Source organism: Hemitrygon akajei, unplaced genomic scaffold, assembly GCF_048418815.1.
Source record: "Hemitrygon akajei unplaced genomic scaffold, sHemAka1.3 Scf000076, whole genome shotgun sequence".
Classification (NCBI taxonomy): Eukaryota; Metazoa; Chordata; class Chondrichthyes; order Myliobatiformes; family Dasyatidae; genus Hemitrygon; species Hemitrygon akajei.
Window position 1 is genome coordinate 783,572 of NW_027331962.1, and position 12,740 is coordinate 796,311.

The 12,740-nt window shown below is 47.0% G+C and overlaps 1 protein-coding gene across 1 annotated transcript in view; it reads left to right on the forward strand.

Annotated features, from left to right (window-relative positions):
- Positions 1-12,740, forward strand: part of LOC140722380 (uncharacterized) — a 48,157-nt gene that overhangs the window by 16,782 nt on the left and 18,635 nt on the right. The window contains exons 3-7 of the mRNA XM_073037133.1: positions 1,269-1,436; positions 2,834-2,920; positions 4,893-6,916; positions 7,076-7,196; positions 8,782-8,948. Of these exons, the coding sequence (XP_072893234.1) occupies positions 2,911-2,920; positions 4,893-6,916; positions 7,076-7,196; positions 8,782-8,948 (2,322 nt within the window). The 5' untranslated portion in view covers positions 1,269-1,436; positions 2,834-2,910. The remainder of the gene's footprint in view (positions 1-1,268; positions 1,437-2,833; positions 2,921-4,892; positions 6,917-7,075; positions 7,197-8,781; positions 8,949-12,740) is intronic.

Consider the following 12,740-nt stretch of genomic DNA (forward strand, 5'->3'; position numbering starts at 1 on the left):
ACAGTCGGCTATGAACCAAGTGCTGATAAATGGGGCCAGTGTAGACAGTGAGTGGATGGTCAGAACAGGTATGGCCAGCCAAAGGCTGTTCCCGTGCTGTGTGACCCTCCACTCCGGACACGCTAAATTAAGGATGGTGGCACCACAGGGCACTGATTTCAAAACTCCACACCCCTCTCCGACATGAAATAAACCAGACTGTACCCCTTGTCCCCACTGCGAATATCTGTTTCTGTCAAGGGAACATACAGACTGGACACGTCAGTTGAACAACTGGCAACCGATGAAGTTCCTGTGTCTTCTTCCATTAATGTTGCATTCTTACAGCAAAATTAACCCGCTGACTGTGTCAGAATCGGTGATTAAATCCTGCCCCAAACACTGTGCTTTCACCATTGCACATTGTAACCCATCCCAGTGTGGGTCTGATGGAGACACAACCCCTGTCCTCTAATCATACGATCACATCTTCGCTGCTTCTAACATTTCAAATACCCTCAGAATGGTTTTCTCATTCAGTCTGAAGGTTATGGTACATTCAACTCGTTTTCAGACTTGACAAACCATGTCATCCCACAGCCAGTTCCACCTGTTGGTGTGTCCTCTTTCCTCCACCTCCAGGGAAGCTGCATTTCCGTAAGACCATAAGACCTACTTCCAAACAGGCACTGTAATGCAGCGAATACATAGAAGGTCCATTTACTATAAATTCAAGAGCTCTTCGTTTTCGTTTCTCGAAATATCACTATTAATGCCCCGATAATCACTTTTACTACCTTTTCAGAACACTGTGTGTAGTACCTCCCCCATTATAGGTATGAGCAAGGATGTGATCTGGGCCAAATGGCTCAATTAAGCGTTCAGCATATCACGCATCATCTTGGATAATCCCAGTTCTGATACTTGGTCTTCCACAGTGTCTTTATCCACAGATCCAATCTGATGTACCGAGTTTCCAGCACTTCGTAAGAGGACGCAGGAATATGGCATTGGGGCGAAAAAATAATCAGCCATGATTGAATGATGGAGGAGACTCGATGGACTGAATCACTTCATTCTGCTCTGATATCTTATCATGACTGAATGATGAGTCCTTCGTATCCCGTATCAGGATTTGTGACGTGTGAGGGACAATTACAGATTTGTTCAATGAGATCTTTTTATTTGTCTTCAGTGTTTAAATTTTAGTGAGATTCGCTTTTGGAACATTGAGCAGATTTTTTTTTCCTTTGTATTGTTAATGTGCTTCATTATCTCTCTGGTTAAAGTTAGACCTGCGGTGAGAGATTTATTGGAAGAAAAGCCCACGACTGGAAAGAAGCCAGGACTGAGAACGAGGGAACAGCAACAAGTGAACCAGCCCGAGGACTGAGAGTACCAACTGAAGAGAACCCTCTGACTCAGAGTTTTCATTGATTCAGTCAGGAGAAAGTTTGGTGAGTCTCATTCACTCGAACACTGGTCCTGTAAACATTACATCTCTGTACAAAGGAAGGTACGGAATAGGTGGAATGCCTCGGTCAGAGCAAGTTGCAATCACTCCAGGTCTGGTAATGTGCTTTCAGAAGCCCAGCTCTTTAAAGTCACTCACATTCTCTGAGTGTTTGCTCAATTGAAGGTGCTGCATCATCTGAAGTAGCTTTTGGTCAGTTCTGATGTTTCCTTGTTACATTATAATCATCTTAAAATGCGTTGACAATTTCCTCCCTTTATAAGAAGCCCCGAGTGTGTCGTGTTGTAGTGATTGTAGAAATGTGAAATTACCATGAACTGCAGCAACATGCCCTTGATCCCATTGGCTATTGTAATCTGCAGTGATATACTTACCCTCGAATATATCGTCGCGTAGGCCTCTGCTGAGAACAGACCATTTATAAAGCAAAATATCCCAACTCTGCATTTTATTCAGTCCTCACTAGCACATGGCAACCCATAATTTACATTGACATACCTTGGCCTCATCAAGTACTTTTCTGCTAATTACATTGTCAGAACCTATGAACGTGACATTAAGCAGAGGTGGAAATTCAAAGTTATGTTCCCATGGATGTTGTGCATGGGACTTCAGCAAAGCCTTTGACAAGGTGTCACATGGCAGCTTGGTCTCGATGATCAGGTCCCATGCTCTCCCGAGACAGCAAATTGGATGTATTCAAAATTAGCTTCAAGGTAGCAAGCAAAGAGTGCTGGTTGAAGGTTTCTCCTCGCAATGGAGGCGAGTAATTAGCGGTGTGCCGTGAGGCTACAAATTGGGACCTTTGATATTCGTAATTTTATAGCAATGATTTGGATGCGGTTGCACAAGGATTACTTGACTGGTAAGTTTGCAGAATGCACAACATTAGTAGTTGCTGTTCACAGAGAAGATTATCGTAGCATCTAGGGGATCTAAATGGACAGGGGCTGGTAAAGAGATTGCAAAGCCAATCTGATCAGCAGCGGATTCATGCAGATGTTGGGGATCATGTGGAGGAAACAGCCAGAGGAAGTGGATGAGGCAGGTGCAGTTGCATAATTCAAAAAGCAGTTGGGGTGTGTAGATGGAGTGAAGAGGCCAGAAGGGAGATGGCCCCATCACAGGAAATTGTGACGATCTCAGTGGGCACTGTGGTTGGCATTGTCTCGTTGGGCTGAACGCTCTGAATTTGCATTTTATTGCTCTGTGACTCTGTCAGTAGATGCCCCAGGTATCAGTGGACAGATATGGTGTGGAAGTGGTTACTAACAGGGAATGTTTGGTCCCCATGCCAAATGCTACAGGGGTTGGAAATACTGTCATATTTGCAAAGTAGTCGTACTCTCCGACTCACTGTCTGCTTGTTGTGAAATTTAGAGCATCACCAGCAGGTGGAGCTGTCCTGCAGAGCGACCAAAGTGTAAACAAGACGACGACAATCAACAACCGTCAGAATGGACAAAGGTATGATCACAGGGATCTTTGAATTAAACTTTTATCGCGTTTGTACACAATAGTTCAGATGAAAAAAAACTGACAGAGGTGTTAACAGGGCATAGAAAAGTTTCATCAAGCAGTGTCATTTTTCCCACTGGTAAAGCGGCCTTGAGTAATTTATCAATCCAACAGTTCCAGCGCCAGGACCTGACACCAGTAATGGTCAAATCACTCCGCTCATCATACAAAGCTTCAGCTGATTGAAAGGAGCAGGGACTCCTGAATCAGGTGGTCGTGAGTGAAACACAGACAGGAATGTGACAGCGATCTTGTCGTTTATGTAAATGTTCAGGGTCAGGGACCATTTCACCTCCAGACAGGCCCTGATGTGTAAGACATCCTCAACTTTCATTTATAAAATTCAGAAGCAGATGATAGGAGCATTTCCGGGATTTCAGAGATTCTATGATAACACAGCATTTCAGGTTTTGGAAGGAAAGCTACCAACTCCCCCCTGGTTTTTCTTGCCTGCTACGCAAAGGAGGAGGGGTGTCACCGAAATCTGTTTTCTGTAGCGGAGCGGAGATCATTGCCGGTGCTGGGAATGGCTGAGGATCAGGAGGCAGCTCATTGTAGATACATTTGTGATCTGCTTCGGAATTTTAACACCCCAGTGAATGTCTGGGCTGTGGAGAAATGGTGAACCTGAGTTTCTAAATATTTCCCTCTTGATATGATCTTCTACCTGAATTTAAATTCCCAGGATCTTGGCTGGGAAACCCGGCATAACCAATGACCTGTAGACATTGTGATTGTGCTCAAATCTGAGATTCCAGCTGGAATAAAAACGATGCTCCAGCCTGGAAACGGGTCCTTCGGCCCATATAATTCATGCTGATCTAAATGTCCCATTTTCCTGCAGTTTTCCAAAACTTCCCTCGTAAACATCTCCCCTTTTTCCTGCCCACATGCTCTCAATTTTGTAATTTCATTTGTGTTTGCGGTCTCCTCCGGATGCATGTAATTTATACCCATCAGCCACCACGTGAAAAAATGCCCCTTTGGTCCCTTTTAAATCTCTGCCCTCGAGTCTCAGACTCCCTTACCCGGGCAAAAAGACTGTGACCATCTACCCTATCTGCACCCCTGATTACTGTATATGTGTGTGTGTGTGTGTGTGTAAGGTTTCCCTTCAAGCTCCTGAGCTCCAGGGCAAGCTGTCCCAGCCCAACCATATAACACAAAATACAACACTCTAGCCCAGTACCGTAGTGTTCATTCTTCACTTCATACTTTCCAGCTTCATCACCTCCATCCTATAGATTAGCAACTGCAACTACACACAAAGCTCTATAACCAAGACTTTGCCAATGACATGCATAGTTGTTACATGATGATCAGCAGGTGGGGGATAAGATGGCAACCAGGGTAGAGGTCAGCATAGATCGCAAGGGAATGGTCAGCCTGAGACCCAGGGGACCGGAGGAAGTGCGTCTCAAGGGAATGGTCAGTCTGTGACCAAGGGGACTGGAGAAAGCAACTCCAGTCCCCTTGTCCAGGGTCCAGCCCCTCGTGTGACAAAGCAACTGGAGAATGTGTGATCCAGCAGACTGGACCATGTGTAATCCCGTTGTTGGTCTTTGTGTGACACAGGCTACTGGACAGTTAGTGACCGAGGGAGATTTCAGCATGTGGAAGATAATCACAGAGATATTGCCCAATATCACCGGACACCGGTGCATTATGATCCCGTGGTCATCCGTGCGTTCAACTGCTGTGATTAGTATTACTGTGCTTATCGTGCTATTTTACTGGGAGTAAATGTGTCCGGTCACCGGCTTATCGGGATGGTCACCTGACAGGATGGACGGTTCAAATTAACCAGCACAGTTCCACTCCAAATCTGGTCAGCCAGAGTCTCGGCTCCATTGCAATCTGAATCAGTTTTGCTCATCTCTAAATCATACTTGTATAACGTGCAATTCATTATTTATTTCAGGTGGGAAATTGAAACAAGTATGGAAATCATTGAAGAGGATTTTACCAGGCGGTTCTTCGAGGGAAGATGATCTGGACACGGGGAGCAAGGTAACAAAGCAGGGTCAGATTGAGAGCGATGTCCCAATTGAATGCGGACCGGCCGCAGAGGAGGAGAAGCAAATTCAGCCCAGAGACCGTGACGTCAGAGACCCCGATCAGGACCCTAGAAACGGCACAAGGGAGGCGACTGTCTGTCAGCCCAGAGACAGCGACGTCAGAGACACCGATCAGGACCCTGGAACCGGCACAAGAGAGGCGAAGCAAATTCAGCCCAGAGACGGTAACGTCAGAGACACCGATCAGGAACCTGGAACCAGCACAAGTGAAGCGACTGTCTGTCAGCCCAGAGATAGTGACGTCAGAGACACCGATCCGGACCCTGGAACCGGCACAAGTGAGGCGACTGTCTGTCAGCCCAGAGCCAGTGACGTCAGGGACACCGATCAGGAACCTGGAACCGGCACAAGTGAGGCGACTGACTGTCAGCCCAGAGACAGTGACGTCAGAGACACCGATCAGGACCCTGGAACCGGCACAAGTGAGGCGACTGACTGTCAGCCCAGAGACAGTGACGTCAGAGACACCGATCAGGACCCTGAAACTGGAACAAGTGAGGCGACTGTCTGTCAGTCCAGAGACAGTGACGTCACAGACACCGATCAGGACCCTGAAACTGGAACAAGTGAGGCGACTGTCTGTCAGTCCAGAGACAGTGACGTCACAGACACCGATCAGGACCCTGGAACCAGCACAAGTGAGGCTACTGTCTGTCAGCCTAGAGGCAGTGACGTCAGAGACACCGATCAGGACCCTGGAACCGGCCCAAGTGAGGCTACTGTCTGTCAACCTAGAGACAGTGACGTCAGAGACACCGATCAGGACCCTGGAACCGGCACAAGTGAGGCGACTGTCTGTCAGCCCCGAGACAGTGACGTCAGAGACACCGATCAGGACCCTGGAACCGGCACAAGTGAGGCGACTGTCTGTCAGCCCCGAGACAGTGACGTCAGAGACACCGATCAGGACCCTGGAACCGGCACATGTGAGGCGACTGTCTGTCAGCCCAGAGACAGTGACGTCAGAGACACCGATCAGGACCCTGGAACCGGCACATGTGAGGCGACTGTCTGTCAGCCCAGAGACAGTGACGTCAGAGACACCGATCAGGACCCTGGAACCAGCACAAGTGAGGCGACTGCCTGTCAGCCCAGAGACAGTGACGTCAGAGACACCGATCAGGACACTGGACCCGACACAAGTGAGGTTACTGTCTGTCAGCCCAGAGACAGTGACGTCAGAGACACCGATCAGGACCCTGGAACCGGCACAAGGGGGGCGACTGTCTGTCAGCCCAGAGACAGTGACGTCAGAGACACCGATCAGGACCCTGGAACCGGCACATGTGAGGCGACTGTTTGTCAGACCAGAGACAGTGACGTCAGAGACACCGATCAGGACCCTGGAACCGGCACATGTGAGGCGACTGTCTGTCAGACCAGAGACAGTGACGTCAGAGACACCGATCAGGACCCCGGAACCGGCACAAGGGAGGCGACTGTCTGTCAGCTCAGAGACAGTGACGTCAGAGACACCGATCAGGACCCTGGAACCGGCACAAGTGAGGCGACTGACTGTCAGCCCAGAGACAGTGACGTCAGAGACACCGATCAGGACCCTGGAACCGGCACAAGTGAGGTTACTGTCTGTCAGCCCAGAGACAGTGGCGTCAGAGACACGGATCCGGACCCTGTAACCGGCACAAGTGAGGTGACTGTCTGTCAGCCCAGAGACTGTGGCGTCAGAGACACGAATCAGGACCCTGTAACCGGCACAAGTGGGGCGACTGTCTGTCAGCCCAGAGACGGTGACGTCAGAGACACCGATCAGGACTCTGGAACCGGCACAAGTGAGGCGACTGTCTGTCAGCCCAGAGACAGTGACGTCAGAGACACCGATCAGGACCCTGGAACCGGCATAAGTGAGGTGACTGTCTGTCAGCCCAGAGACAGTGACGTCAGAGACACCGATCCGGACCCTGGAACCGGCACAAGTGAGGTGACTGTCTGTCAGCCCAGAGACAGTGACGTCAGAGACACCGATCAGGATCCTGGAACCGGCACAAGTGAGGCGACTGACTGTCAGCCCAGAGACAGTGACGTCAGAGACACCGATCAGGATCCTGGAACCGGCACAAGTGAGGCGACTCCCTGTCAGCTCGGAAGCTCATTGAACACAGAACTGTCAAGTCCCCAAGAAGGAGCGGGTGAGTGAAATATGAGGGTGATGTGCTCACAGAATGCGGCAGGGTGGAGGGTAAAGGTGAGGCCTTGTTGGAGTGTTGGACAGAGGAGAGGGAAAATGTGTGGGTGTGGTACATGTGGTGCATTGGGCAGCCGTTACCCCACTACAGGAAATGTACTACCTGCTCTGAGGATTTCCAGGATGTGAATTGGAGGAAATGCAGCTGTCCAGATGAGGAGAGTGTTTCCGGGATGTGTATCAGGGGAAATGTATTCGCCAGGATGGAGAGAGTATCTCCGGGAAGCGAATATTACCAACAATCCCAAAATATATGCCCATTCAAAATTGAAATAGGTGAGTGGGTCGGATGGGAAATGGACTGGTTTATATTAAATGTGGTCCTTCTATTACGTAATGCCTAGAACATTGTTGGGTAGGCTTTAAGACAAGTGTTAGATTCAAGTCAAGTCAAGTCACTTTTTTATTGCCATTTCGATCATAACTGCTGATACAGTACATAGTAAAAATGAGTCGTTTTTCAGGACCATGGTGTTACATGACACATTACAAAAACTAGACTGAACTGCGTAAAAAAAAACAGACGATCAGAAAAAAACCCACACAATAACTACACTAAACTACACACCTATCTAGGACTGCATTAAGTGCACAAAACAGTGCAGACATTACAATAAATAATATACGTGACAATCGGGCAGTAAGGTGCCATGCCAGGTTCTGGGTATTGAGGAGTCTGATAGCTTGGGGGAAGAAACTGTTACATAGTCTGTCGGTGAGATCCTGAATGCTTCGGTGCATTTTCCCAGATGGAAGGAGGGAGAAGAGATTGTATGAGGGGTGCATGGATCCTTTATAATGCTGCTGGCTTTACGGATGCAGCGTGCGGTGTAAATGTCCGTGATGGCGGGAAAAGAGACCCCGATGGTCTTCTCAGCTGACCTCACTATACGCTGCAGGGTCTTGCGATCTGAGATGGTGCAATTTCCGAACCAGACAGTGGTGAAGCTGCTCAGGATGCTCTCAATACAACCCCTGTAGAAAGTGATGAGGATGGGGGGCGGGAGATGGACTTTCCTCAGCCTTCGCAGAAAGTAGAGACGCTGCTGGGCTTTCTTTGTTATGGAGCTGGTGTTGAGGGACCAGGTTAGATTCTCCGCTGGATGAACACCAAGAAATTTGTTGCTCTTAACGATCTCTACCGAGGAGCCGTCGATCTTCAGTGGGGAGTGGTCAATCCGTGCCCTCCTGAAGTCAACAACCATCGCTTTTGTTTTGATCACATTCAGAGATAGGTTGTTGGCTCTGCACCAGTCCATTAGCTGCTGCACCTCCTCTCTGTAAGCTGACTCGTCGTTCTTGCTGTGTGTTGCAGCACAGTCGTGGGTCAACAGAGTGAACAGCAGTGGTCTGTGCACACAGCCGTAGGGGGACTCCGTGCTCAGTGTGATGGTGTTGGAGATGGAGAATTAATCCAGTTTTGTATCTGTAGGCAGGTTCAAGACACGGTTTTTTGTTGAGTTGAGTGAGAGCGGTGGAGACGAGGGATATCTGGGTTCAAGCCAACATTTTCCTTTTTATATTCACAGAGCCAGAGTTTACAATCTCCAACCTCCTGGCACAGGGGGAGGAATATCGACTGTACCAACTGACAAAGTTCTACAGGGACAGACTCAAACAAGCAATTGAAGAAAAGGTTGAGAGACTGGGTTGGATGTTGACAAAGGAGGGACATTTCAGTAGAGAAGAAAATGAGGTGAGTGCAGTTTGTGTATTGTCACGGATCTGCTGGTATCAGAGGGAATAGTGATGAACATTAATCTCCTGCACGTTTTAGGAGATCGACTTGGGAATGGAGACTTTGATCTCTGACTTGTCTCTCGCAGATCTGGTTTCAGTTTTTAAGGTGGGGAGCACTGGGAACTGCAGGTTTAGCATCACCTTTTCTTGTATCACCTGCTGTATTTATCAGTGTGAAGTAAGAGCAGTGGCTGCATATCTGGACTTCCAAAAGGCATTCGGTCTGAAACTAATTTCAAATCTTGGCTGAACCGTCGGGTAGCTCATTAATCCAGGATGAGCATTAAACTGTCAATTGGGCCAACCGGTTTCACTGCGGTACCTGAGGGAGGGAAACCAGCTAACCACAGCTTGTCTTGGTTCCGTGAGTTCCCAAACAATGTGTGGCTGACTTGCCATAGTCACAGCAAAGTACAGGACAGAAACAGGCCTTTTGGCCCATCTATTCCATGCCAGACTACAGAATCTACTTATTCCCATTGACCTGCACCGGGCCATGGCGCTCTATACGCTCATTACGCATGCATCTATTCAGAATTCTCTTAACCACTTGCACTACTTGCCCTGCTAGCTAGTTTCGCACTCTCACCACCCTCTGAGTAAACCGGTTTCACCTTTGTACCCTTTGAACTTTTCACCTTCCACCCTTTGGTGATAACCTCTTGTTGTCGTACCTCTTTACCTCAGAACAAAATGCCTGCTTGCATTTATCCTATCTATATCCCAATGTAATTGTGTACACTTCTATCAAATCTCCGCTCAATCTTTCATGTTCCAATGAATAAAGTCCTAATCAGTTCACTCTTTTCTTATAACTTAGGTCTTCCAGTCCAGGTAACATCCTTGTAATGTTTTTTTTTTCTGTACTCTTTCAAACTTATTTCCATCTGTCCTGCGGGTAGGTGTGCAGAACTGCACATAATATCCAAATTAGGCCTCTCCAACGTCTTATACAACATCATATCGTACACGATATTTTCAATTACCAAGGATAATGCGCTAAGAAACTTACTTTCAGAGCCTATCAACATTTGCTGCCACTTTCAATGGCTTATGTACCTGTATTCCCAGATCACTTTGTTCTACTGGTCGCTGTGGAAGATCTACCCTGATTGGTCCATCCAAAGTGCAACATCTTGCAACTGTCTGCATTAAATTGCATCGGCCTCTTTTAAACCCATTCTCCGGTTGGTCCAGACCTCACTGCAAGCTCTTGTAATCTACCTCTTTGTCAACTGCTCCTTCCCAATGTTGGAGTCATCAGCAAATTTGCTGATGCTGTTAACCGTAGTTTCATCCAGATCATTGATATAGATGACAAACAACAACAGGCACAGCACCGATCCCCGTGACACTGCATGAGATACAGGAGCCAAACAAAAATGCAACAGTCTATAGTGACACTCCGGATTATTTCCAAAAAGTTAGTGTCTAATCCAGTTTACTACTTTATATTGAATGCTAAGCAACTGAATCTTCTAGACCGACCTCCTATACGGGACCGTTGTCAAATACCGTGCTGAAGTCCATGTAGACAATATCCACAACCTTGCCTTCATCAACCTTCCTGGTAACTTCCTCGAAAAGCTCTGAGACTGATTAGATGTGAAAGATCACGCACAAAGCTGATGTCTTATGACCACAAACATCAATAGTTTGATCTAAAAGGGCAGAAGAAAGTACAAAACATAAAATAAATCTGGTGACTAGCTGATATCTCATGATCCCAAAAAATCAACAGGTTGTCCTGAAAGGGAAGAAGATCAATAGGATTTCCTGAAAGGGAAGGGGCAAACAAAAAAAACAACTGCTAACTTGCTGAATATCTGACTAATGAGAGACAGGGACACACCATTTCAGGTCACTCTCCTTGGAGCTCACAAACAGTGATTGTCTTGTCCTAGATCTGACCTATTCAGCCATGAGTGGTATTAGAAAATCAAGTGTGTTACACCCGTGAGTAACTCTGTTCTCGTTGGGATTCATTGGCACTGTCTGTAATGAATCACACAGGCATTATCCAAAGGCAAGAGGTAATCTGCCAATATGATGCTGATCTATAAATTCATCATCTGGAGACGTCTGCTTTACTGGTTAAATTTCTTTCACAACTGTAACTCCTCAGACCTGGTAGCAGTGAAACTGAGGGATTATTTCACAGTGCAGTGGGCCATCAGGGAATGATGCTGATTTATTCCATAATTGTTGTCCATTATTCATGTTATGGAAAAGCATTCCAATTTCCTACTGGTAACTGTTCCAGGAGATCAATCATTCAAATCCGGGACACAGAACATAGAACAGAGAACAGTACAGCACAGTACAGGCCCTTCGGCCCACAATGTTGTGCCGACCCTTAAACGCTGCCTGACCCTTAAACCCTGCCTCTCTTATTTCTCAGAGCGATGTCCTAAGCCCATCCATATTCAGTTACCTTAATTCCATCATAGGTGTATGTTGCTTGAAGACTATTCAATGTTTAATTCATAATTCATCAGTTAATCAGGAAGCCCATGCCTGCATTCAGGAAGTGATCACCATTTTACGGTATGAGTGCCAGGCAGTAACCATCTCCATTATAAGATAGCCGCACTGACATTTCTTAATCTTCTTTTGTCTTTACACATCATAAGACCATAAGGCATCAGAGCACAATTGGCCATTAGGCCCATCGATTCTGCTCCGCCATTACATCATGGGTGATTTACTATCCCTCTCAACCCCATTCTCCTGCCTTCGCCCAGTGAACTTTGCTGACCAGACTAGTCAAGAACATACCAACCTCTGTTTTAAATATACCCAATGACCTGGTCTCCACAGCTGTCAGTTCCAATGGATTCTGCAGATTCGTTACTCCTCTGCTAAATAATCTGCTCATTTCTGTTCTAAATGGACGTCCCTCTAATCTGAGGCTGTTCCGTCTGGTTCTAGACTCCCCCACTTAGAAACATCATCTCCACGTCCTCTCAATGTCTTTCGATATTCCACAGGTTACAATTAGATTCCCCCTCATCCTTCCACACTCCAGCCAGTACAGGTGCATCCAGGATCCATTCCCATCAAAATCTGGTTTAACATCACTGGTTCTGTTCGTTTAGATTCCTCTCTGGATTTTTCACAACGCCATCACATATTTTCTTTGATCAGGAGATCAAAATATGCAAGTGTGGTCTGGCCAGTGCTTGTTCTTATATTCTGATCCTCTCGAAATGATTGCTAGCTTTGTATTTGCCTTTCCGAACACCGACTCAAACTGCACGGAATCCTGCACCAGGTCTCCAGAGACTCTTTACAACTCCGATTTCTGAATTTTCTCCCAGATTCAAAAATAGTCTACGACTTCATTATTTCTGCTAAAGTATATGGCCATGTACCTCACTATACTACATTCCAATTGCCACTGATGTGTCCATTTTTTCATAGGTCCATGTCCTACCGCGAAATCCCTGCTTCCTCAACACTTACCCTCCCTCCCCATATCTTCGTAACGCCCACAGTAATGGCCATAAAGCCTACAAATCATTGACATAACGGAAAAAGAAACTGTCCCAAAACCAACCACTGCATAACACCACTGGTCACCAACATTCGACCAGAGAAAGCCCTATTTGTTCCCACTCTGTGCTTCCTGGCAGTCAGACAAATCTGTCTGGAGAAAATCTTGGATCTTCTATCCATGCCAGTGTCTTTCTTGTCCTACTTTCGGCCCTTGTTAAACGGCGTCATGTGGGACACCTGGTCAAATGTC